At 50.5% G+C, this 27835-nt stretch overlaps 1 protein-coding gene across 2 annotated transcripts; it reads right to left on the bottom strand.

The window, feature by feature from the left end:
• POLA2 (DNA polymerase alpha 2, accessory subunit) lies at positions 1-26975 on the bottom strand. 2 transcript variants are annotated; one of them, XM_047071681.1, is made up of 18 exons: positions 26548-26975; positions 22949-23073; positions 22369-22460; positions 21727-21784; positions 17084-17190; positions 14892-15085; positions 13938-14026; positions 12542-12697; positions 11616-11678; positions 10796-10838; positions 7341-7465; positions 7003-7041; positions 6199-6272; positions 3080-3188; positions 2467-2573; positions 1599-1658; positions 1217-1343; positions 1-503 (listed from the first exon to the last, which is right to left on the bottom strand). In XM_047071681.1, the coding sequence occupies exons 1-18, from the start codon at positions 26624-26626 to the stop codon at positions 351-353; spliced, it is 1800 nt and encodes a 599-aa protein (XP_046927637.1). In that variant the 5' UTR covers positions 26627-26975; the 3' UTR covers positions 1-350. The 2 variants fall into 2 exon arrangements, with proteins under 2 accessions (XP_046927637.1, XP_046927638.1); XM_047071682.1 differs by having other exon boundaries at positions 416-503; positions 1217-1318.
• Positions 26976-27835: the final 860 nt, after the last annotated feature.

The following is a 27835-nucleotide window of genomic DNA, read 5'->3' as shown; positions in this document are numbered from 1 at the left end:
TTCTCCTCAGAATTTACTTTTACTTCTCCAAAAGTTGTTTCCATGTCTGATATCAAGTAGAAAAATCAAAAAGCCTTCTTGCGTTTTCGGAGCACGCTGCGTCCACGGCCGGTTCTCTCTGGATTCTGCGTGTACTTGAAGAAACAGCAGCTTTCCTCCCAGGAAGTTCAACTCAGAGTCAGGGTCCAGCTGCACGAGGCCTTGCCCGCCAGGCCTAGACCCCGCAGCCTCTCCTCCAGCTCGCTGCCTGCTTCCTCTACCTTTCCACGCCTGGGCTCTTGTGGGACGGCCGCTCCTGGGCTCACGTGTCCGCGAGGCCGCATGACAGGGGACGATGGAGCACCGGGGCCTCAGATCCTGACCACCTGGGCGGCCGCACACGGACTCCGCCTCCCCTCCCCGTCCTCAGCCCGCTGCCTCCTGAGGAGGAGTCGGCCGAAGGTGCCCCCCACCTGCCCTTTGGTGAGGCGCCCGGGGTTCACACAGACACAGCCGAGGACGTCCTGGGGAAAGGAGAGGGGCCGACGTGAGAAAGCTGGAATCATCTAACCGTCACACCCCAGCGAGGGGTTTATAAAATGGAAAGGAAGGCCGAACCCATCTCAAGTCTGGTCTGTTAACTTATTACTGGAAAACCCTGAATTCCTTAGGAGCTTCTGAAACAGAATGAAGGAGGTGAACCGGCAGGGTAACAATCGGCTCCCAGACTTGGGGACAAATGTCTACCTCCTGAGGACGAAATGGCTCTGGGTTGGCCAGAGGGGTACTGGTCGGGAGGATCCCCTGTGAGGGACCCACCACGGAGCAGGGCGGGGGAGGGGGGGGGACAGGCCTCGGGTGGCATAGATGATAAAGAGACAAAGGGCTGAAATCCCCCTGGAGGTCACATCCGAATTCAGGGGCGGGGGCAGGCAAGTGCAAGTGTGAAACCTCTCCAGGTCACCCTGACATGGCCCCAGCTGACAGCCACTGTTTGAGGGGCTTCCTGCCCGCCCCTGGGACTCCCAGGCTGGGCCGACAGAGCACCATGCTCTGGGGCGCAGGCAAGCAGGGAGATGCCTTTTTCCTTACACGTTTTACTAACAGATTAGTTTACCACCTCTCCCAAACAAACGAGGCCACCGTCCCCAGCACGAAGAGCGAGGATCAGTGGTCTAGAAGGGGAAGTCAAAGACCGGTTCTGGCATTTCTGGGAAAAAGCAGAGTCCAAACCCACCTTCACGAAGTATTTCAGCTCTGATGGGATAATGAAGACGTCTGGGGTGACAGGCAGCTGGGCGTAGGTGTAGAAATTCTCATAGTCAATGGCCATGTCTTCCTGGGGAGGGTAGAGCGGGTAGTAGCTACAGACACGGAGAGAAACAGTCAGCAGTGGCTGATCCGGCCCCCACCCTTCCCGCATGGCTTCCCTCTCGGCATCCATGCTTTCAGATTGTCCTTCCTGCTCCTCTGTGTTTGGGGGACAGAATGCGGGCTTGTCATGGCAGGGCAGAGTTCCCTGGGAGTGGCCCAAGGAAGGCGCTCCCAATCAAATCGGTCAGAGCCCTGGACCCCGGAGCACACTCTTCACGGTCAGTTATTACAGAGAGCCGGCTCACCTCCTCTGGGTCAGGATGTGCTTGAGGATTCGGCTGAGTCTGTCTGAAGTTCCAGAAGAACTGGGGAAGGAAGAGAAGCAAGAAACGGAATGCACAGCCCTGTTTTTCAGCTTCTGTTTCTCTCTGGGGAGGACTCGAGGCTGTCATAAACTAGGGGGAAGCTACGCGGCCCGTGTGCGGTGACGGGAGGGTAGCTCTGGGGAAGTTCAAAGACCCACCCCCAAAGAGCTCGGTCTGTTCCCACCTGAGGAGGGGAGCCGGCCACCGGGCTGCGGAGGGAAAAGGCAGGCATCCCTGGTGACAAGACCATAGCGGGCCGTTGGCTAGAACCGCAGCGTGCAAGAATGGGCCAGGGGCCCACCAGCGGGTGGGGGCGTGCAGTCGGGGTGACCCTCAACCACAGCCAGCAAGCGCACACCCATCTCGCCCAACACGCCAACTGCTTCACACTCCTTCCGGTGACGGGGGAACTGAACTGCCGGACCTACGCTCAGCAGGTGTGGCGGGGTCTGATTCTGCAGAACGACACCTGCTCTGGTAAGGGAGGCTGCCTGTTCATTCTCCCGGAGCAGGGACGCCCCCTCCTGCCTAGGTCACGAAGGTGGGAGGGGAAGGAAAGCAGGTGAACTTCTAGGATTATAAAGGAAGCACAAAGACGTGGTTCTTCGGGGTCTCCGACACTGCAGACGAACGTAGCAGAAACAAACGTATCCAGTTGCTGTCTTGGGGACAGAGAAACTCTAATGGCCAAAGGGTGTGGCACAAAGTGCTGCTCTAGGGACTTCCCAGGCAAGGCTGCCAAGCAGCCCCTCGATTCTCTGGTCTAGAAAGCCAGTGCCCTGCCTGCTGGCCCAGAACTGCTTCTCACCTACTGATCTCCTCGGCTCCCATGTGGAACAGCAGATCCGTGGACGTCAGGCCGAAGACCACTCCGTTCACGGAAAGGGTGCAGGGCTCAGACACGAACCGCACTCGCTAGATTGAAGGGGCAAGACGAGCATTTGTACGCCAAAGCTAGAAACTTCTTCCCCATGAAAGTGGGGCGTCTCCCAGGGCTGGGGAGACCACCGAAAGGGGGAGCAAACCAACAGAGAGTAAATCACATTCGCTTGTTAAAAAGAGAAGCCTAAGGGGCGCCTGGGTGGCTCAGTCGGTTAAGCGGCCGACTTCGGCTCAGGTCATGATCTCGCGGTCCGTGAGTTCAGGCCCCGTGTCGGGCTCTGTGCTGACAGCTCAGAGCCTGGAGCCTGTTTCAGATTCTGTGTCTCCCTCTCTCTGACCCTCCCCCGTTCATGCTCTGTCTCTGTCTCAAAAATAAATAAATGTTAAAAAAAAAAAAAAAAAAAGAGAGAAGCTTAAAATTCAGGCCCTATCCATGCCCCCAAAAGGCACCCCCCTCCCTCCGCTTAGGGGGAAGAGCTGGGTCCCCCGCAGCACATTGGATTCGGGCTGCCTGCTTCTCAGGGAAAGGATGCTGGTACCTTGATGTCTTCTCGAGGCAGATCGGGGTAGCTGAAGGGTGGCTGTGGGTACACGGACTCGTGGTGCACATCCCTCAGCGATGGGACAAAGACGAGGTGGGAGCCAGAACTACTTTGTCAAAAAAAAAAAGCAAAAAAAAAAAAAAAAAAAGCATCAGAAGAGGGAGAAAAACGAGCGCAGTTGAGTTAGAACAGCTGGACGACAGACTGAAGATGTCGCAGCTTAATACGAGAGCCTACATCCAGGGAGGAACTTCAGAACTGAATTCTAGAAGAGGTGCTGTTTCCCATGGGACACTGAGCAAAAGACGACTGTTCTCATCTCTACCCTTCTACCTCAACGAGGCTCAGGTCACCCAGGACATGCTTCCTTCCGGGTGTTCCACTTTCTTCTGATGTTCTACTGGGGAAGGGATGGGACCGTTTGGCAGAAAAGGGGGAGAAGTTGGGATATAGAAAATCTAGAAAGACAAGGTTTAGACCAAAGAGTCAGAGCTGAACCCAAAGTTCTGCGTCTTCGCGCTACGCAAACAGATGCAGCTCACGGGCATTAGTCTCCCTGACCGGGGCTCTTTCCCGGGGAGAGGCCAGGCCTGCCGACCGCCTGCACACACGGCCTTCCCGTTCAGGGATCCAACTAGACCCTCCCGACAGAACGCTCGGTCTGAATTACGACAGAGACAGAAACACCTTCAGCGGGATGGGGAAGAACGCAGGTGGCCTCTCCCCGAGCCAGCCCCGTGCCTCTCGCGTGCGGAAGCGAGGCCCCAAGTTTTTCTCAGCAGCCCGTGTTGCCAAAGTGACAGGAATATTTAACAGCAACAGCAAAAGCAACGATTCCCCCTGACGGAGGCAGAAGGGGGGAATCTCTAGGGGACAACATGTAATCGAAGAAAAACCCTGAACTCTGGGACCCAACTGTTTATCCTCCTCAGCCACACAAAAGAGGAAAGGGGGAAAAAAAATCCTGTTTCCCTGGTTCCCTCAGCGGTGCTTGGCAGTGGGGCCTATTACAAACCACACAGGCGCAAAGTGCCACTTTGGGGGCATGTTCAAGACTCACCAACAGCTCTCCCTGCCAGCTCCCTCTCTTGCTTAAAACGTGTGGCCTTCCCAGATACAGGTACAGGGATAAAGGCATTGGTGATTGTGGTCACATCTGTCACTTGTTTGTCATACCTGCTCAGAGTGTGAACTGAGACTTTTGCAACAGAGAATAAGGATCTTGAGACCACAGATACTTTGCATGCTATGGTCCCTCTGACATGGAAAAGTGCACTATCATTTCCCAAGGCCCGGCGGGGGGACCCGAATGGGACTCGCCGTGCTCCGGACCCCACGGGCTCAGTCTGTGGTGGACACGAAAGGCGGCTGTGCAGCTGGCCCCTCTGTTTCAGCGAAGGTTCTGGAAGAGCAACGGTTAAGGAGAAAACAGCCCTCCCGCTCATGGTTATGAAGTGGCTGTAGGGGGAGGGATCCGAAAGAAAATTCCAACTATGCTGAGCATTGCACAGCCCTCAGGCATCACGGTGGGAGGGTCCCCGCGGCCGCTCCCTCTGCGGCTCAGCTCTCTGTGGAGGGGGTGCTTCCTCAATAGTTCTGGCTTTTACTGATAAATCAGCTTTGTGCTCCGCGTTTCTGAACGCTCAGGAATAAAAATAAATTCCCCTAACGAGGAGACGCTGACCACTTATATACAGTTAGGGGAAGGGGGGGTGGCTCTCCCTGCCATGAGGCGCACACTGGCCACAGATGAAAGTGCCTGGCGGCGCTGGGTGTTCACCCCACAGTGACAATGCCCCATTTGTTCTTTGTTTGTCCCACTGCTGTCACCACCACACGGGGCGAGGAACCAAAAACAGAACCCGATGTCACAGGGACAGCACCCAGCCCACTGGGCACTGCTATGCAGGTCCCTGCCCATCCCCAGGGGACCCGAAATAAGGGGACACCGGCCCTGCTCCCGGATGCCGGGAGGGGGCAGGGGGGTGATCTCAGAGGAGGAGCACTGGGCGCTCTCCAGCTCTGATGAACCCAGCCAGGGTCACAACAACGTGGGAGGCAAGAGGGCAGGCACTGTATGGTCTTCCTTTGTGGAAGGGAGGGGGGGAAGGGGAGACCCAGTCGCATGCAGGCTGTCACTGGCACGACTCAAGTCCCCTGGCAGGTAAGTTAGAGGGTGTCTTCCCTCATCCCCGAGGCCTACCACGCTGGCCGTGCTGCCCATACAAGAAGGTAGTATTACGACTAATCGACTCTGGGATCAGTTCTCACGGCGGATGGGCGGAAGATTATACATCTTGTTTTGAGAACCACCTTTGTTACAGACTCGTTTTTAAAAGCTTAGCCTCAGGAATGTGTATTTTTTATGAGCTCAGCTACAGGCGAGCAAATCCCTGGAGGAGAAGATCCATCACCTACCCCAATTCCTTTCAAACCCTGGCACTGGAAGGGCAGGGACAGGAAGTGAGGAGGTCAGCTTCCTGATTAACTTCCTACATGCAGCTTTAGACTCTTCCTGGAACAGTGCCCTTTCTCTCAAATTAGAACCGCTCATCTCTTTCATCGCCACTGTGACCTCTCACCGTCCCTTCCCCTTGGTCTACGGCGAGGATCCAAGGTCCCACCCTCTTGGGAGTTTCTACCACGGTTTCCTGGCCGTCAGCAGTGCCCCTCGAAACCCAGGGAAGCTCTGACGCCGGGGAAGGACTTGGGCTCACCCCAAAACAATCACTCGCGCAGCAAGATGTTTGGGGCCCCTGGGGATTTTGTTGGGTAACTCATCAAACACTTCTCAGAATCAGCTGGGAAGATTCCCATGGAATGAGCTTATACAAAGGCGAGCGAGAAAAAGGAAGGAAGTAAAAGAACAAGCAAGGGAAGAGCGAAAGTCTATGAAGCGTTTTCCTGTCAAGTGTGTTTATCTTTGTGTTTGACAGAGATGCCTCTTAACCTGGCGTCGGTGCACTTGAGGGTCAAGAGTTGGATCCGATCTCTGTAGTTCAAAAGGATGAAGGGGGTAGGGGCTACCATTGCTTTCCATCAGTTTCAGCTTCCTACTGGGAAGCCCTGGAGAAACTAGGCAGCTTAAGGTTCTGTCCAACATTCTGAATTCTGACCTTCGTGTCCCTTCAATAATTGTCCGTAGACACTGCTTGAAGACATCTTCAAATGGACTTGTCAGCAGACAGTTCTGCAAGAGAAGAAGGGACACCGATCTAGAGGGTAGGCGGTGGCCTTTATTCACCTGCCTAACACGTTAGTGACCTCAGGGGCCAGCTGTTGAGCGAGGAGCTGGAGGGGATACAAAGACGAAAGAGACGCGTCTCTGTCCTCAAGGAGCGGAGTCTACCAGGGGGCAGGAGAGGAGATGGGGGAGGAATTCCAAATCCCCTGGAATGTAAGCTGAGAGAAAGACTAAAAGGAAGAGCGTCTCAAAATCCTTTCTGTGGAAGGTACAATATCCAGAGAGAAGGGTAGGAGGCACCAACTCTCGGCCGAGAGATGCCCTGGGAAGGGCCACTTGTGTTTTATGCACCAAGGGACAGCATGGTGTGGGGCAAGGAGCTGAGGGCAGCAGCCTGGTGGGGCGCTTTTGCACATGCGGCTCCGCGACCCACGGATACCTGCATCCGAGCTAGTGCCCTGTGCCTCCGCATGCAGTGTCCCAAGGGGACACCAGGACTCACAGCTTTGTATTTCCCTCCCCCAGCTTCCAAATGGCCTTGTGTGCTGGGGAAGTGAAGCCTTCAAATTCCGTATCTTTATAAAAATGCCCCGCTACAATGTTTTTCTGTTTAGCCACAGGGATTAATTTAGGTTTGTTACAGATGCAGCGTAAACTCCGAAATCTGGAAGTAACAGCGAGGGCTCAACTGAACGCAAGAATCCGGCACTTGCCCATCCCAGCCCCGGCCACTTACCTCAACCTGCTCATGCTTGGCATCCAGGAAAGGTCCCAACTGCAACAGGCCCAAGGGGAGAGAAACAAAGGTGTCAGAACCACACAGTGTCTGTGAGCACCTTCACATACCCTCCTAGTGGTTCTCTGCCCAGGATCTATCTGTCCCTCCGGGCTGCGCGTGGAGCCCGGGACAGGTAGCAGATGGGGTGGGGGTGCCCAGCTGTGACCCTGGATGGACAGGGGCTGCCTCCTACCAACACTGGGCCTTTTCCCAAAGTCTCTTCCCCAGTTTTCCCATTGCCCCCCCCCCCCCCCCCCCCCCCCGCCCAACGAAGCTGTCCCAGGAGGGTTTCCTACCAGGATGCAGACATCTGGCCGGTCGCAGTTGATGATGGCAATTAGATCGAGCAGGGGGTCATACGTGATGCTGTCGGAGGTCGTGTATGGCCCGCAGGCCACCAGGACCACGTTTTGCTCAAAATCTAAGACAGAAAGGATCATGAGGTGTTGATTAGAAGAAAACGGAACGGTGGCAGAAAGGACGATTAGGGAAAAAACCGCCCCAGGATTCAATTAATTGAGAGTCTCCCTAGGTGTACAATTCTGGGAATCCAAGAATAAGACCTCATTCCCAGCCTCAAAGAATATTCCATCAGCTGCTAGAGACGGGGAAGTACGCGAATAGCCAGAGCATGACAGGCGGTTTGCTAGCAGCACACGTGAGCGATGGGAGGAAGCAATCGGGAGAGACGTGATCAAGGTGAGGTCTGCTAATGCGCTACCTCCCTTTTTTATTGGGGTAAAAAAAGCACAACATAGGGGCATCTGGGTGGCTCAGTCGGTTAAGCGTCCGACTTCAGCTCAGGTCATGATCTCACAGTTCGTGAGTTCGAGCCCCGCATCGGGCTCTGTGCTGACAGCTAGGAGCCTGGAGCTCGCCTTGGATTCTGTGTCTCCCTCTCTCTCGACTCCTCCCCCGCTCATGCTCTGTCTCTCTCTCTTTCAAAAATAAATAAAAAAATTAAAAAAAAAAAAGCACAGCATAAAACTTACCATATTAACCATTTTTAAGTGTACGTGTCAGTGCCATTAAAAGAATCCAGAATGCCGGGCAACCATCGCTGCCATTCATTCCCAGAACTCTGTTCATCTTGTCAAACTGAAACTCTGTTCCCATTAAACACTAACTCCTCCTCCCCCGCCCCCATTCTCCTGTCCATGATTTTGGCCGTTCTAAGTATCTCATGTAAGTGGAACCACCCAATATTTATCTTTTGGTGACTGGCTTATTTCGCTTTGCTTATGCTTGTAAGTAGGATTTTCCGGGAGCCAGGGCAAGCAGTCTCCTGGAGAGCGTGCGGTTTGAGTGTGTTTGGCGTGAGGGAACATCTGGTGGTCCCGTGTGGCTGCCGAACGCGGTCCACGGAGGAGTCCAGATGGGCCGGGTGTGAGGCTCGGAATGGGATTCCCGCGTGAGCGGCACAGAGGCGTGGCATTTGGCCACCTGTCGCACACTGCCCTTTTCCCCACAGCATCGGCTTTCCTTTGGGAGAGCCAGCCCTCTCCTCCGTAAAGCAGTCTGGGGGCTGCAAATTAAGTGTACTGTCGTCCCCTGGCCCGGAGACAGACGTCTGACCAGTTTAAGCCATCCACGCTCTTCTCCCTGGTTCTGGAATCTTGAGGTGAACTATCCAAGAACAGAAAAAAGGGTGGAGCTGACCTATTCCAGCCAGACGTAACCGGGCGGCATAGTTGGGGAATACCTGCTAGCCGGATACCTCGAGTTGTGAGGCCCTTCCCTGCTTCTAAGTCTGCGCTCCTAGCTGCCTCTCTTACCTGTGGGCTAGCTGGATTTCCCCTAACAAATTCTCTTTTTAAGTCCGAACCAGTTTCTGTGGCTCTCACTGACAAAACCCGAAGATCCCTGCCTTCTCAACGTGTTTTAGCTTCCTATGGCTGTTGGGACAATGATCACAAACTTAGTGGCTTAAAGACAACACAGGCTTATTATTGCGGGTCTGGAGGTCAGAAGTCCTAAAATCAGTGTTGGCAGGGCTGTGTTCCTTCTGGAGGCTCCAGGTGAGAAACTGTTTCCTTGACTTTTCCAGCTCCTAGAAGCTGCCTGGCATTCCTCGGTTCGTGAACCTTCCTCTACCTTCGAAGCCGGTAGCCTACCATTTCTATCTCTGACTCAGATCATTCTCCTCCCCCCCCCCCCACTCACAAAGACCCTTGTGATTGCACTGGGCCCACCTATGCAGTCCAGGCTAACCCCCCCACTCGGGATTCTTAAATTAAGCATACCTGCAACGTCCCTTCTGCCATATAGAGTAACATATTCACACGTTGCAGGGACCGGGGCGGGGGGGGGGGCCGTTACTGGTCTACCAGAGCAGGAACCCCATGAAGTGAGATGGACAGTTCAGGGAGAAGAGTAAGTTTCATGCAACGATAGGGCAGAGGACAAAGTTAAATTTGGTTCTGAGGAGCCTAGAGGAGATGTAAACCCTGGAGTAAATACCAAGTGCCAGCTGGACGAGGCCCTGACTTACTCTGTCTCCACGAGTGCCCGGCTCAACACCTTGGTCAAAAATGTTTCTTAATAACCTATTCAACCGCTTCCAGAGGCTTCCCTGGCATACAGCGAGGCTCCGGGCATCTCATGTCAATTTCGCTTCACCCCCTGAAGTGGACCTAATATCACCAAACTACTCGTGTTGCCAGAAACACCTATCTTCTGATACAATGGGCAATGTCACAAACTCCTAAACTGCATTCCTGATTCTAGGTCATCTCCAAGAATGACCTCATCACTATCAATGTGCACAGGGGGTTGACAATACCCTGGCGTCAGCCATCTCATTGTGAGTCCTCAATAGTCTTCTGCTTTGCTTTCAAAAATGCTTTGAATTATTTTGAGGCAGTCTGTTAACACTTCTTTTTGTCCCTTCCCCTCTAGATTAGTTATCAAATGACTCTGGGCTTCCTTAGGAATTTGTCTACTTTTTTCAATTTTTAAATTTTATTTAAATCCAAGTTAGTTAACATACAGTGTAATAATTATTTCAGGAGAATTTAGTGATTTATCACTTACACATAGCACCCCAGTGCCCACCCCAAGTGCCCTCCTTAATGCCCATCCCCCCACCCAGCACCCCTGCAGCAACCCTCAGTTTGTTCTCTGTATTTAAGAGTCTCTTGTGGTTTGCCTCCCTCTGTTTATATTTTTCCTTCCCTTCCTCTATGTTTTGTTTCTTAAATTTGTCTAATTTTTAAATAAACTTGCTATTTTGGAATAACTTTAGAAACATAGGAAAGTTGTAAAGGCAGCACCAAGCTCCTGTATATATACCTTTCCCCCAGCGTCCCGTAATGTCGTAATGCCCCCAGCGTCCCGATTATGGTGCATTTGTCAAAACGTAGCAATTAACGCTGGCTCGTTACTCTTAGCTTCTGAATTTATTTGGGTATTACTAGCTTTTCCACTAATGTCCCTTTTCTCTTCCCGGATCCCATCCAGGATAACACAGTGCATTCAAAGAAATTCTTTTATATAAACTATTCCTATTTTCCCTCTCATAAAGTAACTTCCAGATACAAATGGCATGCCTCTTGTAGCCAGAACCCAGGTGGCAACGCCCACTGGGCTCGGACCCCGGCCTTCCACAAAGCGCCTGTGAAGCCACCAATCTGCTGTCACCCCTAGCCTCCGCCAGGGTGCGCCCAGGCAGCTTCTGCAGTTTTCTCAGGGCCTGAGGAACCTCGTCCACCATATTCACTGTTAGCAAAACAACGTTTGGACCCAGACTTACCTTCATCCTCTTTGGGGGGCTGATAAAATGGAAGCGGCACACCCTTAAAGACAGGAGAAAAGCTAAATTGAGGCCTTACCCCAGGCACCATCTTTGGTTAAAAAAAGGGGTGGCCCCTGACCGGCATGGGAGGGGGGCGGGCAAATAGCATTTGCAGGTGAGAGGGAGGGTGGTGGGGGAGGGCTGAGATGCATAAGAAAGCAGCCTCAGTCTTGCTCCTTGGAGCTAAAAGCTCACAGATCTGATGATACCTGCCATTCTTCTATATGGCTCAGAGTGACCAAGAAATGCACGTAATGGGAGGTCACGGCTAATCTCATAATATAACTCAAGACAGGTGCTTAAAGTACCAGTTCCCTCGGCCAGGACCGGACAGCAGGGAACCTGAGGCTTTTGCTTGCACTATGTGAAAATCAGTGGAGGATTATCACCTAGAGCAGGGATAGGTAAACTAGGGCCTATGGGTGCAGTCTGGCTACTTCCTGTGTTTATAAATCAAGTTTCACTGGCACAGAACCACACTCATTGGCTTATGGGGGGTCCATGGCACTTTTATGCCACAGCGGCACAACTGAGTCATTGTGACAGAGACCGTATGTCCTGTAAATTAGCCTGAAATAATTACTCTCGGGCCCTTTACAGAAATGGTTTGCTGACCCCTGGCCTAGAGGCAGCTTCCCATTTTACAGAGAATTGGGAAGCAAACAGATAGGCTCTCAAAAGGGATGAGTTTCCAGGACAGTCAGAACTGCATGTACTGTGCCGGCAGCAAAGCGGGGCGGGGGGGGGGGGGTTGGGGGTTGGGCAACTGCCGGGGTACCTCGTAGAGTTTGGTGGCAATAAGTTTTCCCCCCATGGTGTTGATTCCTTCCAGAATGACAACCTGAAGGACAAGAAGCAGAACGGGAGATAAATGACAAGTCAGCAATAAACTATTTTGATACAGTTAAAAATTATTAAGTATCGGGGCACTTGACTGGCTCAGTGGGTAGACCATGCGACCCCTGACCCTGGGGTTGTGAGTTTGAGTCCCACGTTGGGGGTAGTTTACTTAAAAAAAAAAAAAAAATTAGGTACTAAGTCCAGCTATCTCATTTTGTAGTTGTAAACGTGGGGTACTTTTTTAGAAAACAAATTAAAGGGGCTGGGGAGCCTGGGTGGCTTAGTCGGTTAAGTGTCTGACTCTTGGGTTTCGGCTCAGGTCATGATCTCACAGTTCGTGATCTCATGGTTCGTAACAGTGTAGAGTCTGCTTGGGATTCTCTCTTGCCCCGCCACCTCCCCACGCCCCTTCCCTGCTTGTGCTCACTCACTCTTGCTCTCTCTCTCTCTCTCTCCCTCCCTCTCAAAATAAATAAAAAAATTTAAAAAAGAAAAAAGAAAACAAAGGGGTTGTATTAGTAATAATTATGCTCTATACGGATGACCTAATTTTTTGTAATGATCCTATGAGGTAAGAATTATTATTCCTATTTTAGAGATGAAGACACTCTGGCTTCAAGAGGATAAGGAATGTGGCCAGAATGACACATCTTGTGGGGTGGAGCTGGACCCCGGCAACAGATCCCAGAGCCGAGGTCAGAGCACTGGGGGAAAGCTGGAATCCCCATGAGCCTGGGCTCTAGCTACACCCCCCACCGCCACAGGTTGAAAGTGACAGGCAGCCGGTGACAGAACGCTCGTCCCCAGAGCTGCAGCCCGCTACACGTACTACGGGGTGAACAGCCCTCGCGCGTCCCATCTCACCTGTCCGGGAAACAGAGAGTATTCTTTGAGCTCAGATAAATCCACTGGAATTTGAGCCCCTGAGGAGTGTTCCCGGTCTCCCTCAAGAATCACGGATTTGCTGTTCAGCTTCCCGTTGGTATCACAGCCAATCTGGCCCAGCAGAGTGACAGGCTCCTACCGAAGGTGTAACAAAAGAATGACAGTCTTTGGGACAGGAGCTCAAAACCTGAGGTCAACAGAATAAGTCACGAAGCAAATCCCAAACGGCAAATATTTTTTGGCGGGGCATCATATTGACGAGAATCTCCGCTGCCTCTCACGGCAGAAGAACGAACACTCAGATGGCATTTGGTCTGTCTGCACCCCCCCCACCCCCATGCTTGAGCCCCTCTAAGTGGCCACCTAAGCTTGAGCATCTCAAGTAAAGGGAAACTTGCACCCCAAGGCAGCCCACTGCATCTCTGGAGAGTTCGACTATTAACAGTAGCTCAGGTCTATCGAGCTCATGAACATCGGGCACTGTTCTACAGGCTTACGTGTATTAACCTGTCTAATTTTCACAATTGTGAAACTGTGGATACTGTTATTGTACTCACTTTACAAATGAGAAAAATCAGCCCAACAGGTTACATAATTTAATCAAGGTCAAAGAGTGGGTAAAGTCTGGTTCGAAGTTTGGCTCCAGAGCCATATCCTTAACCACATACCATATTGTCTCTTAACAGGAAGTTCTTCTCTGAATTGAGCTGAAATTTCTCTCCCCGGGGCTTCCTCTATCCTGTTCCCACTCCTGGGGGCCGACTGAGGAAGTCTAATCTTTTCCCAAACTTCCTTCTATGACATGGTTTTGCATATCTTCCCCAACTGGTCAATCTTCTCCGAATGCAAACAATGACAGAAGTACCATAAGGAATGTTCTAGAACACATTTCCCCTTAGATTAAAAAATGTTTTAGAGAGAAAGCACTGATCCATATGCCAGAGGATATCACCATTCAAGATACTACTGGCAACAGTTGGTTCCTAAGGACAGAGACCAGATTAGGAGAGACTAGGAGTCACCGCTTCTAGACTCCCTATCCTTGCCGTTGTCCTCATATCCTGATAACTGAATGCTTCTATTTGTAGGAAATCTCCAGGGGGCACCTGCCTTACCACTAAAAGGAAAAGGCCTCAGTCTTTGCTTGAGCACAAGACCCTAACCAAGTGCACAGAAAATGACCGTCTCTGGTCACAAAACCCGACAGTTCTTGTAGGTCTTTCTTCAGAAGGATCCATTTTATCAAATTCGACCAAGACGGATGTTCTAACTAGAATGTAGACAAGACGTAAAAAAGGACGCAAGAAGGATGCCTGTTCCCCATCAGTCAAAAAGTACAACAGTAACTGGGAGGAACTGGTAGAACAATTCTTACTTGAGCTGGGACCAGAACGGAAGTAAAAGCCTCAATCTGGTAATGTTCCTTAAGTTCGCTGCCGAGTTCTTCTATCTTGCAGGTCAGAACTGAAATCCCAGAGGGGAAAAAGTATCGCGTTTAGGACGTTCCACTTGCCAAGGGGAGAAAATACCGCACACTGTAAGATATTAAAGTCAGCCAGAAGCAGGAGGGCGTCCAGGACGTCTTTCTAAAGCCTAACGAATCTCTCGAAATCGGGTTGCTGAAGTGGCCTTCCATTTGGCCACATATCGTGTGGCAGAATCCCTGAGAGTCAGCACGGATCCCCACAACCCAGTCTTCCTTTTATTTTGGTCATCAGTGAGGTTTAGGGGAAGTCAAGCCCAACCTGGAGCGTCTTCCATTCTTTACAAGGAAGAAGCCGTGAGTGTCTTTGACCTCACTTGGGCTTTTTTGACATAGTTCAAGTGGTTGTCACTGGGAAATGGTTGCGTGCTTTTTCTTTAGCACTTTTCTTTAGGGAGGCAAAGTGACTTGGGAGAATTACTGAGAGCATCCCCTCCACTCATGTCCCTCCACTAACAGGGGCATCTGGAGGACACCTACCGACTTCTGTATTCAAAGGCAACCTTGGGACTTGTTCTACCAGCCTTGCTAAAGTTTTGTTACTTTATACCTTTCCAGGTGGTTTTATAGCTTCTGGAACTTCTTTCTTAACAAAAATTTTTTAATGTTTTATTTATTTTCGAGACAGAGAGAGAGAGACAGAGACAGGGAGGGAGAGTGTGAGTGGGGGAGGGGCAGAGAGAGAGGGAGACAGAATCCAGGCTCCAGGCTCTCAGGTGTCACCACAGAGCCTGATGCGGGGCTTGAACCCACGAACCATGAGATCATGACCTGAGCCAAAGCTGGGCGCTCAACGACTGAGCCACCCAGACACCGCTCCAGAATTTCAAAGGGAAAAACAATCACCTTCTCGAATATCTGGAAGCTTCTGAAACATTGATTTGTAGCTCCCGGTTAGTGCCTCTGGACACCCCAAGACCTTCAGGCTGATATTGCCAGCCCCTCCTCTTCCAGACCAAGACCCTCCCTGTGCTGAGCCAAAGGAGGTAACCACTTCTCCGCGGTTACTTCTCGCGTTGTACTTCTGAGAGGGAGCAGCACTGATCGGAAGCAAAACAGGTAAATATTACTATACTCGTATCTAAAGAGAGAGGGGAATACAATGAGGTCACCTTGGGGATTGGACAAACGTCAAGCTGGCCTCACATTTTCTAAATCTAATCAGCTTAATGGGGTCGGATATACCCGGACCTTTAAGGAATTCCAGGAATGAGGGTAAGTTTAGAGACAGAGACAGATTTTAAAGGGTTTTCTCCTGGCTTCAAATGAAACAAAGCGAGACCAAACCAAACCAAACGCTGAACTGATTAAGAAGCAAGTTTCAAGTATCACTTTCCTTGGTTTCTTACGATTTTTTTTTTAGCACTTATTAGAATACCATTAGAGCCTGGCTGTGGATAAGCCCAAAGTTGCTGTGCACATCTAATACCTCACGATGTAGTTTAAGGTAGACACCCCAATAAAACACAGTTAAAAGGAATTAATCAACTTTCCCCAGTGTCTACGGAGGTGGAGATGTAATGAATTCAGTCAGTTGGTGAACAAATATTCCCATTCTTCAAGGCTCAACTGACAAGTTCTCATATTTCCTCTCACTGACTGGTAAACAAAAACACACAAATACTGCTGAACAGCTTGGATGACAGTGAGGCCCTCTAATCCTCTGGTCGTGCACACAGCTCACAGAGAGGTCTATTTCAAACCGTCTTCATTTAATGCACCGAGACTCTGCAGGGGCCAGTTTTATGTGGGTGACGTTGCAACTGGTGCTATGAGTCCCTCTTTGGACAGACAGGCTACAGAAAATGAGCTCAATTAATCACCTCGCTCTCCAGGGCCGCCTCTGCTTGAATAATTTAGAGGTTACTTTCATAAATTACCAAACCAGTCTCTGACGTCAGCTTTATTAGCGTGCATTAAAAAATGCCTAGGCGGTGCATCGCCGACTTTTCCAAGCTCCTCCCAGAGCAACTCTGTGGGACAGCCATGACCACCGGCCCTTTAACGCCATGACATTTTGAGCGACTGCTTATTTAGAGATTATAACCGCTGTGACAGTGCTGGTTCAGCTCATGAGAACCATGTCTATACAGCAAGTTTCAAAGATGCCCTTGGAAGTCTAGAAAGCTCACGTCCGAAACCTGAGAGCAGGAGTGGACCAAGCTGGCGTTAACTGTCCATCAGAGTTCAAGGACTGCTCATCTGGAATGATTGCGATCACCTCCTTTCTCAAGAGAAGGAGCTGGGAAATCTTAAGCTCTGCTGAATCTGGAAGACGTGATCCGAAGCACAGGTGGTGGCCGATGGCAGTCAGTATTTCCCTAAACGGTTAACGTGACTGCTTCTTAGCCTCATCCTGATGTGGCAACACCAAAACCTTTCTCCGACTCGGCAGGGCCCTCACCTATGGGATTCTCCAATAGAAGACATGTCATTTACGGATTTCAAAAAAAATCACATGTGATCTTTGTGGATTTATGTGCAGAGGTGGCAGTGGGGATAAAAATGCCAATTAAGTCCGTGTAGAGTCACATCGACAAGCAACCTCTCAGAAACTAGTTGTAACCTGAGAGAGGAACAATAAACGGGTTACACAACATTATGAACGCAGAGACGTGCTTTTCTTTTTAAAAACTAAATACTTTAGCTTAAGAGAAGAAGAAGAAACCCAACAACAAATGAACTAACAGAGGCAGGTGGAAACCTATTTGTCTCGACTGGCAAGACTCCTAAGACTCCAGGACTTCTGAATAGATAGGTTGTTTTCCACAGAAGATATCAGTTCCTGATCTAGGAAATGAGCCCCAGAAAAGTGGGTGGAAAGTGAGTTTCCTTAACTACTGGAAGACACGGTAATTTTCCACACAGGAAGAGAAGGCAGGGAGGGCAGGGAGAAACAAGGCTCTCCGGCCAGGCACCGCGGAGGTACATGTCCACCTGCACCTTGTAGGGTCACTCTGTAGAGTCAGCCACGCGATAACCAGAGAAAGGGGAGGGCAGGCCTGCTGTCTAGCAGCTGGATTCATTCTGATCCATACCTTGGAGAGAAACTCGACGGCGAGAGAAGCTGATGGGGGCTCCGAGTAGACACAGTCCTTTTGGTTAGGGGGGTTTCTGGGGTGGCGATAGCTCGCTTCTGAGAACCCTAGGAACAAAACAGAAGACAGAATCCCAGTCACTGTAGATGCAAGTTGCTAACCGAGTGTATACAGCCCCTTAGGAAGAGAAGCATGGTGCCCAAATGTAGGGCACGAGGTAGGACTGGGTTGGTTCTGTTCTTAAGGCCCCATCTCCAAGCATAAGCCCACATAGAAATCTGTAGCGGCTGTGACCAAGAGCCATCAGAATCCTGTCCCCATTTTGAAGGCAATAATGAAAAAGTACCAACATTTCCCAGAAAAAGACTGCCAAGCAGGCAATCTGTCCTGTCAAATTGTTCACGTGGTCGCTCTCTTCCCCCACCTCTTTGCTTTAGTACAGCTGCTGAGTTTTGCGACGTGTACGGTTTTGACCTGTGCGGCCACGGTTTCCTCAGAAGGGATGGGACCACGTTACTACTCATTTTGGCAAAGTCCCCCGCACGTTTTCAAAATCAGAGATACGAACAACTCCAGGTGGATAACACGGTTGAGCTCATAGTTGGAGACTATTTAGCAAACACCTCACTGACGGTCACTTCTGTTTTCTGGTTTTTTTCTCGTCAACCAAGAATCCAAAGATATGCCCAGGAAGGAGGATGAAACCCACAGCTCAGAGATTCATCGCTCCCCAAAGTCTAGGACAGACGACTGTGACAGAGCAAAGACAAAACCCTTGCTGGGACCACGACCAGGAGGCCAGCTGGCCTGCGGTGGATTCCCTGCCCTTGGGCTCCTCCTGGCTGTGTACAGAAGTTATGCCACTACGGCTATCTGCTGGGGATGACTGGGGACAGAACACAAGAGTACGGACTCAAGACCGTCATTAAGTAGCTGGAATGGAAATTAGATTTTCAAAAGACCCTTATGCTACCACTCTTATACAATAACCATTTTCTTTTCACCCCTCTGCTTCCTGCCCACGGCTGGAGACTGCTGCGGCCCAGCCCACAATAACCATTTTTAAAAGATGTTTATTTTACTTTTTAAACAGAGAGCATGAGCAGGGGAGGGGCAGAGAGAGAGGGAGACACAGAATCTGAAGCAGGCTCCAGGCTCTACAGTGACAGCAGAGAGCCCGACTTGGGGCTCAAATCCACAAACGGTGAGGTCGTGACCCGAGCTGAAGCCAGATGCTCAACCAACTGAGCCACCCAGGTGCCCCTACAATAACTCTTTTTTAATAGTATTTTAATATTTTTCCAATTAAAAAAATACAAATTCTAATATTTAATCTTAGTTTAAATACAAATCTTGGGGCGCCTGGGTGGCGCAGTCGGTTAAGCGTCCGACTTCAGCCAGGTCACGATCTCACGGTCCGTGAGTTCGAGCCCCGCATCGGGCTCTGGGCTGATGGCTCAGAGCCTGGAGCCTGCTTCCGATTCTGTGTCTCCCTCTCTCTCTGCCCCTCCCCCGTTCATGCTCTGTCTGTCTCAAAAATAAACGTTAAAAAAAAAAATTTTTTTTAAATAAATAAATACAAATCTTAATTTGAATATTACATATACTGCTTTTTTTGCACTATATTAATTATGAGCAGTTCCCCACATTATCAAAAACTTTGTCCTTTTTAGTAGCTGTGCTAATTAAATTGCTACGTAATAATTTACATAACTACTTCTCTACTGCTGGATGTCTGGGATGCTTGTAGTTTTGGGTGATTATAAATAATGCTGAGATGCCCACCTTTACACAGACGGCGTCTCCCATAATTTGGATTATTTCCTTAGGGGACAGTCTGACTAGGGATAGTTACTGGACCAAAGGATGGATAAGATTTTATGGTTTTGCTATACATTCTCAAACTATTTTCTTAAACGACCCTGGTAATACACAGGGGCTGTCCAACTCTGGGGCCAAGGTGGTGTGGCAGTATTTCAAGAGAAAGACAGTCTGTCTCCCAGGACGCGGCAAGAGGAGGTAACTCTGGGAGACAACGCAGTCTCACGGTGCTCGTCCTCAGCCCTCGCAGTGAAAGCTGATTGTGTCAATAAACCAACTCCAGTCATGCTTCTTGGGGATGCGCTCTGACCAAGCTCATGAGGTCTATCAACACTACAGGCCAGTATTCATTCACAGCGAGGACAAGTGACTGAGGGTACCATATTCCCATAAGCCGGGGTGAGCACATGCTCACGCCACACAGAAACCCAAGTTACGGCCAAGGATGCCAGTTTACTAACTTGCTAGAAATATAACGCTGGCGGCCTGGGAACTTCAAATCCTTGGGCTAACACATTCTCCCCTGTCAGGCAGGACATGAGGAAAGCCAGACTATAACCACTGGATTTACGGTGAGCCTGGAGGCAGAGAGTCGCTGTCAACTGCACAAGGCAAATAATGATGATAAACCAAGGCCACTGGAACATTCACCCCCTATAGCACAGGTACACCTGCCTCTGAGACCCGACAAGGGCCTGGCAACCTCACTGTGGCACCGTTCGTGTGGGAAAGACCGACGTTCGGCACCATGACTATTTTGTCAGGAGGCCACTGATGTGTGGCCTAACAACGATCAAGCAGTTTCTGTGTGCCAGCTCCTGTTCTGAGTATTTTACGTTCCTCTAGCTCAGCCCACGCGGCGTCTCCCCTGAGCTTCAGATACATTTCATATTGTTTGCTCATTTCAGTCCGACTCACTCAACTCTGATTCCCTGGTCACCAAGTGTGATGCATAACTGAGCCTCCTAGATGTCTCTGTAGCAGGAACAGGTGTCCTCGGTAGGATGTCTCCGTGGCTGGGAGGGTACATACTTCCACATTAAGTCAAGTGAATTTGCATGTGATCTCTGCGTCAGTCTACTGAGAGCTGGGTTACCACGAGTCAGTCCCCAAGAACGTGATCAGCTCCGGACATACAGACAGATCAGATAAATTCTGGAGCTGTGAAGCTGTCCGTCAGATCGACACGTGACAGCCCCGCTGGGTCCCACGATTCTGGCTGATCCTACGCAGGCAGCCAAGGCCACCGTGCTCATCCGGAAGAGCTGTCCTTCAACAACTACCAATGTGCCAGGCTCTGGGCAAACAGCAGCGAACAAAGGAACGTCTCTGCAGGGAGCTTCCGTTCTAAGGGAGGGAGGCAGACTAAAACAAAGAAGTAAATATAGAACAGGTCTCATGGCAATGGGTTCCACAGAGAAGAATAGAGCAAGAGAAGAAAACGGGGGAGGGAAAGAGGAGGGGGCTTTGCTCTCGCAGGCAGAGCTGTTCCCTCAGGCAGGGGGCATATGAGATGGACACGTGTGATGTGTCTCAAGACCACCAGAGTGGGGAGGAGGGCGGGAAGACAAGGGAGTGGGGCCAACTCCGGACAGACGCTCACACACCTTCTGAACGTTATCAGGGACGATGGCAGAGCCAGGGGAGAGCCGAGAGCAGGAAAAACCTAGTCCGACTTGCATCCGAAAGGGGCACGGAGCACCGACTGTTGTGTGAACTGCTTGGAGGCGGACAGAGTGAAAGAAGCCAGGACGGGAAGCCATCCCACTCACTCAGGAGACGCCCGTGCTGCAGGCCTGGTGGTGACAGGTCCTGGTGGACAGGGCTCGGAGAGGACCCGGATTCTGGAAGGAGGGCCGACGGGACTGGTGGAGGAGTTGGATGTGGGGTGTGAGAGAGAAGGAAGACTGGGGGAGGTCTCCAGGGTTCCTGGCCCGAACGAACGCAAGAGCGGAGGTACCTTTTAGTAAGGTGTGGGCTCCCGGACAAGCCCATCTCTAGGGGGACAGTCAAGTGCTGATTTCAGATCTCTTCAATTTTAGGCTAAGGGAAGTCGCAGGAGGCTCACATAGTATGTGGTGTGTGCCTGTTTTGTGTCAGCACCTCCACGGGGCACGTTTTTAGCTTTCTTGCTCGCCACAGGCACACCTGAGCCACTCACCTTCCTTCTCACAGGGTAACTTGCTTTGAAACATTAAGGCTTGCTCCGTGCTTATGAATTTCTACACATTTTAAGCTTCTTGAGGGCAGAGCCCAGCCATGCTCGTTTCATTCACCACTGTTCACCCGGGTCCCGTACAGTGCCTGGCACTCAGCAGCTGCTCGGTAAATGAACAAAAGCACCCCGATCGTAGAGCTGAGGAAACCGCAGCTCAGATAAAACAACTCACCCCAGGTCACCTAGGTCTTTTGAGTCAGGCTTGGAGGGCAACACTATTCCACTTATCCTATCCTGCCTCTTACGCTGGGATCCAACACCAGAACTGCATTATTCCATTGTAGGACTTCTGCCTGATACAACACTGTGTAACTTTTACAGAGAGTAATTATGGAGAAACTGTATTTGTAAACATTTTATGATATGCTACCTGGAAAAAAAAAAAAAAAAAAAAAAAAGCAGGGTAGCTTCATGGTCACGAGGACTGCTGTTATGTAAGCGCATCTATGCCCGTGATGGGAAAGGCAGACGTGGCAGGAACCGTATACGTGGTTCATCCTCTCCCTTAGAACTTCAAATGTTGCGATAATGTTTTAATGTTTCTAGAATAAAGACCAAAAAAAAAATGCTACTTGTAGAAAGCATTTCCAAACACTATACTCACCTTAGAGGGTGTGGCGTAAGAGTTCAAGAGGGTCTCTTCTTCTTCCTCCACTTCAATTCTAAAAAAAGTGTTTAAGGAAAACAACCAAAATCTAAGGCGATGGTTGATTAGATAAGAAATCTAAGTAGTAGGTACTTAAATTTTTTTTTTTTTTATTTTAGAGAGACAGCCAGTGGAGGAGAGGGGCAGAGGGAGAGAGAGAGAGAGAAAATCCCAAACTGGTTCCATGCTCAATGCAGAGCCTGACGCGGCGCTTGATCCCATAACCCTGGATCATAACCTGAACCAAGTAAGAGGCAGATGCTCAACCAACTGAGCCGCCCAGGCGCCCCAGTACGTACTTTTTATTATTTGTTTTTATTTTATTAAGTTTATTCATTTATTATTTTTGAGAGACAGAGAGGGAGCACGTGCACACATATACACAAGTTGGGGAGGGGCAAAGAGAGAGAGAGGCAGACACAGAACCCGATGCAGGGCTCGAACCCACAAACCAACAAACCGCGAGATCATGACCCGAGCTGAAGTCGCATCCTCAACTGACTGGGCCCCCCAGGTGCCCCTACTATTTGTTTTAAAATTACACAAATTATGAAACACAGCATGTGGCTTGATGCAAAGACCTTGGGCAGAAAAGGATACAGTTCTTGTATGGAAACAATGTCTCTAGCTCCTGCGTGCCCACCATCCCCGGAGGCTCTGTGCGAGGCTTTGGGCAATCTTTTGCTCAGACACTGAGGAATAAAAGATAATGAATATATATTATTGTGTAGTCAAGTAACAGAGAAAGTGTTTTTCACAGCCGTGAAGTAGGCGTTCAAAACGTAATCACATATATCTAAAATTCCTCAAAGTAAGAATTAAGAGGATGCAGGATAGACTAAAAAGGAACAGTTATCCCGTGACTGTTTGTTTCTAAGAACTTAATTCTAATAACAAAACCAATGGTTTGAAGACCTACCACCCGACATACAGTTTTAGGTGATTTATGCCCACTCTCGTGTAATTCTTACAATAACCGTAAAAAATATGGGTGATTAGAACCACTAACAGAAGAGGAAACGGAGGCCCAGAAACACGTTCTATAGTTTGCCCAAGTGCACATCGGGACCAGAATCCAGACCTGATTATACAGCCTGTGCTTCTCAACACATCCCAACGCCTTCCCTCAAGAGCAAAAATAGAGAATTTCAGGATTAGTTTCCTTACATTTTGTTCTTACCTCACGCTCAAAAGAGCTCAGGATCTCTGAGGTCAGGCGAACGTTACGTATGCTGGTGCAGAAGGCTATAAGCTCGGTGGCCATTTTCTCTTCATTCTGTCCATACAGAATGCACAGCTCTACCACTGTAGGAAGGAAAACTGGATGAGTAAGAACTCAGTTCATTGCTTGCAGCCTTCCCCTTGAAAAGTGAAAATAATCCTCTATTTATTCAATCAATATTTATTCAGCACCCACTAGGGCCAGGCACTGTTCCAGGCATGAGACTACAGCAGTGAACAAAACAGAAGAATCCTGGTCTCCACGAAGTTTACTATTGGAGACAGAAAACAAATAAGTAAAAATCTGTAGGATGTTAGACGGTTACATGTGCCGTGTAGAAAAATAAAGCCGGGGAAGGGATCAGGGGTTGGTATTTTTCAACACAATGATTAGAGCAGGCTTCAGTGAGTGAAGACCGGAAGTGAGGTGTGCAGTATTCAGGGAAAGAGCTTTCAAGCAAAGATCCCGAGGTAGAAGCAAGACCAGCAAGGCCGCTATGGCTGGAACATAGGGAGGAAGGAGACAGAAGATGAGCCGAAGGGTCAAGAAGGTGCAGATTGCCGGCCACTGTAATTACCCTGGTTAACACTCTGAGTAACTTGGAAAATCACTAGAGAGTCTGGACAGAACAGGATCACTCTGGATGCTGTGTTAAGCATAGACTAAAGGGGACAAGGGCAGATTCAGAAGGAGCAATTAAGATAATCATGGCAGGGTACCTGGGTGGCTCAGCTGGTTAAGCGTCTGACTTTTTTTTTTTTAATTTTTTTTTTCAACGTTTATTTATTTTTGGGACAGAGAGAGACAGAGCATGAACGGGCGAGGGGCAGAGAGAGAGGGAGACACAGAATCGGAAACAGGCTCCAGGCTCTGAGCCATCAGCCCAGAGCCCGACGCGGGGCTCGAACCCACGGACCGCGAGATCGTGACCTGGCTGAAGTCGGACGCTTAACCGACTGCGCCACCCAGGCGCCCCTAAGCGTCTGACTCTTGATTTAGGCTCAGGTCACCACCTCACGGTCATGAGATCGAGCCCCACACGTGGCTGTGCGAAGAGCGTTGAGCCTGCTGAAGACTCATTCTGTCTCTCTCTCTCAAAAAAAGAGAGAGGGACAGAGAGACAGAGAGAGAGAGAATTATGGCAAAATGCAGGTGAGAGGTGATGGTGGCTGGGATCAAGGTGGTGGCAGCGGAGGTGGGGAAGAAGTGGTTGGGCTCTAGATGGGAAGCATCCTGAGCGTAAGGCCAGTGGGACTCGCTGATGTGAAGCAAAAAAGGAGTCAAGGATGAGGCTGTTTTCAGCCTGAGCCCCTGGAAGGGTGAGGAAGACAGCAGAGGAAGTACCGTGAGGACACACAGGAGCTTGGCTTTTAGACACATGGAGTTTGAGATGCCAATTAAATATCCAGCTGGCAGCAGGATGGACCAGCCTGCAGTTCTGCAAGAGGTCTGGGCTAAGATGTACACCTGGGAATCACGAGCAACACATGGGATGAAAAACCACGAGACCGGCTGAGATGACTAAGGAAGGGGCTCGTCTGGGGCTCAGGACGAGCTGAGAAGTGGTGACAACCAAGGTAAGAAAACAACCAGGTGTAGTGTCTGAGAAGCGAAGAGAAAAACGTGTTTCAAAGAGGACACGACCGTCAAATGCTGCTAATTTGAGACGAGGACTGAAAATTCACCCAACTTTAGCTAGGTGAAGGTCACTGGTGACCTTGAGAGGAACAGTTTCAGCAAAGTGCTGGGGATGAAAAAGCTTCCTGAAATGGGCTGAGGGAGGAAAAAAATGAAGACAGCAAATATAGACAACCCTTTCGAGGAGGTTTGGTGTAATTGGGGAGGAGAGAATTGGAATGGGGGGGGCGGTCAATAGAATGTTTTTTTTTTTTTTTAATTTTTTTTTTCAACGTTTTTATTTATTTTTTTTGGGAAAGAGAGAGACAGAGCATGAACGAGGGAGGGGCAGAGAGAGAGGGAGACACAGAATCGGAAATAGGCTCCAGGCTGTGAGCCATCAGCTCAGAGCCCGACGCGGGGCTCGACTCACGGAACGCGAGATCGTGACAGGGCTGAAGTCGGACGCCCAACCGACTGCGCCGCCCAGGCGCCCCTAGAATGTTTTAAAAGAGGGGCAAGGGGAGCCTGAGTGGCTCAGTCAGTAGAGCATCGGACTCTTGTTTTCCGCTGAGGTCATATCTTGTGGCTCATGAGTTTTGAGCCTCGCATCAGGCTCCGTGCTGACAGTGTAGACAGAGTCTGCTTGGGATTCTACCTCCCTTGCTCTCTTCCCCTCCCCTGCTCACACACTCTCTCTCAAAACAAATAAATAAACATTAAAAAAAAAGGGGGGGAGCGAGAACCACATTTCTACGCTATTAGGGGAAAAAGCTCTCAGAGCGAGAAAAAGGGAAAATATAAAGAGTTTAGAATTACTGGGGTGATGTTCTTAAGGTGAGAAAGAATGGGATTTAGGACTCAAGTGGAGGGTCTGGATTTTGCTAGGAATATGGAGAATTTATTCATTATAATAGTTCGGAAGGAGAGGTAGGTGGGAAGAAGGAACGGTGGTAACTTATGGAAGTTTTCCAATTCTATTTCCTTGGTGAAACAAGTTCATCAGCTTTTGAGTGGGACTGAAAGATGTCAAAGGAGGAGAAGGTGGCAAACAGTCATCCAGGACACGCAGAGGGGAACAGATCAGGGAAATATGGTCTGACCGGCAATGTTAGAGTCCCAGTGAGGTTAGTGATTATGAATTCAAAGCCTAGCGTGCCAACGTCACTACCAAAGTAGTTCTGGGAAATGGAAGCAACAGGAATTTTGGAAAAGAACGCACTGGGCATACGAACGTGGACTATTCTGGTATCTCACGTTAAGTTAACATGTTTGCATCCTGGTTTTATGTATTGAAAACTGCTCCTGGCCCAGAGCCTGACCAATAACAGGGAGCACTGGACCGGAGGAGAGGGGACTGGGGTTCAGGGACCAGCTCAGGCTGTTTCTCCCTCTGTAAACAGCTGACAAGCTCCCCACAGTTCCTACCAAAGCTCAAATTCAATTCTGGAAACCCACCTCAAGGGAGGCATATTAGCACAGACCACCAGCGGCTTTGATGGGAAACGACGGATCAGCAGAAATTTAAAGAGGAGGCTGGAAAGGGAGGAGCCAGGAATAAAAAGCCATATTGCAAACCCCCCCTCCCCCCCATCTCTTGCTCTGTTATGGAGGCTTAAATAATTTCCCAGCTCTTGCCACCGGGCCTAGTCTGAACCTGGCATGTCCCAAGTGCACCCTTCCGAAACTGCGTTGATTTAAAGTGGTGCTTCGTATTTTTATTTTTGGGTTGGGATCCAAGAGCACGCTGCAAACATTTCAAAGTCCCCACATCCCGAATCTCAACACCTGGATTCACTCTTCACCTCCCAACGACCAAGAGGTCCGATCTAGGGGAGGTGGGGCTTGGAAGCGGTCCCCCTCTGGGTTCTACGTGATCGGGAACACGGAGCGCGAGCGCGGACCTCCGCTGGGGTCCGGGGCGGAGGCGAGGGACTCACATTTCTCAGCCAGAGCCTCATCGCAATCCACGTCAAAGATCTGCAACTCCTCCACCAGGCGCTGGGCCGACACGCTCATGGTGACCCAGGGGGCGGCCGGGGGTCCGGCCCACCGAGCTCGGACCGGAGTCTAAGGAACCCGCGGCGTGGAGATCGAGGGGCAGGACGAGCTTCCCCTGATCCTTTCACCCTTCGGGAGACCGAGACGGAAGGGGGCCAAACAGCCCGAGCCCTCAGGCGGTCAGAAGGTCCCAGGCGTCAGTCACGGAGGTGCGCCTTATTTTAATTGGGAGAAGCGCCAAACACCCGAAGGGAAGAAGCAGAAATCTCGTTAACTCGCTCTTCTGGAGAGAACGTCCTGCTTCCTAAAAGCTACGGCGGAGCATCTCGAGGACTGGACCAAAACCGAGCAATCAAGGAAAACCCGCCAAATGGTGTGCGCGGAGCGCGCATGCGCGAGGCCCGGTTCAACCCCACCCCTTCCCCTCTGCTTCCTTCTTCACCTTCCCAGGCGCCGCGCGCGCTCGCGCGTCTGAGGGCGCGTGCGCACAAACGCCAACGCGCCTGCCCGCGCGCTCGCGTCCGGGCCCCGCTGGCGGCCGACCCTGTGGCGGCTGCGCGCTTGCCTCTCGTAAGGCGCGAAAGCTGGGCTCCGGCGCGCGGTGTCCTTGACTCCCCGGATCGAAATCGCGTCCCCGTGCCAGCCGCGGTTGCTGCATTTCGGGCACCGCCCGCTGGGCGAAGCTCGGTGACGAAAGTTCGTCACCCTTTTGTCTCGCGCCTTGGTGCGCAGGCGGTGTTGTGTATACGCCCGCCAGCCTCCCAGACCTGTGCCCCGCGCGGGAGAGGGAGGGCAGGTCTTTCCTTCTCTGTCCCCGTCTTCGACCCTGCAGTCGGTGTGCTGTCGCTTATCTTAAGAGGGTGATTTCTTTGGGGAATCTGGTTGGTTGTCGTCAGTGGTTGTCAGCTTGGTCCCAGCCATAGCGCTAGGTCTGTTTTCTCAATCTGGGGCATTTTGGTGGAGGATGGAGGGAATGGTGACAAGTGCCTTAAGTTTCTGAGCACGTTGGGTTTGGGTGCCTTTGGGTTTCTGAGTAGAAGTTCCCAGTGGGCGACTGAAAGCTTAGGGGTGAGGGTGGGTCACTGAGGGGAAGAGTGTGGAGGTAAAATGAGGAGGTGGTCTTCCCCCTGAAATAGCTAAGCCTTTGAGCCAGGAAGTCTATTGGCTCGGCTTAGGTCAAGAACCTTAGACATTATACTCCCCTGATGGGGCTCTGGGCTTTCTAGA

The sequence above is a fragment of the Lynx rufus genome, unplaced genomic scaffold, assembly GCF_022079265.1.
Source record: "Lynx rufus isolate CCGP_SWC_20201006 ecotype Redwood Valley unplaced genomic scaffold, mLynRuf1.p SCAF_9, whole genome shotgun sequence".
Taxonomy (NCBI): domain Eukaryota; kingdom Metazoa; phylum Chordata; class Mammalia; order Carnivora; family Felidae; genus Lynx; species Lynx rufus.
Note: the sequence above shows the minus strand (reverse complement) of the source record. Positions and strands in the feature narration are given on the sequence as shown.

What these genes read in the sequence shown, in the direction of transcription:
- POLA2 (XM_047071681.1), bottom strand. Translation starts at nt 26,626, where the DNA reads ATGAGCGTGTCGGCCCAGCGCCTGGTGGAGGAGTTGCAGATCTTTGAC. An exon ending in CCGTCGAGTTTCTCTCCAAG is followed by an intron (nt 15,086 to 17,083) that starts GTATGGATCAGA and finishes GCTTCCGATCAG; the next exon opens with TGCTGCTCCCTCTCAGAAGT. An exon ending in CACATCCTGACCCAGAGGAG is followed by an intron (nt 1,344 to 1,598) that starts GTGAGCCGGCTC and finishes CCGTGTCTGTAG; the next exon opens with CTACTACCCGCTCTACCCTC.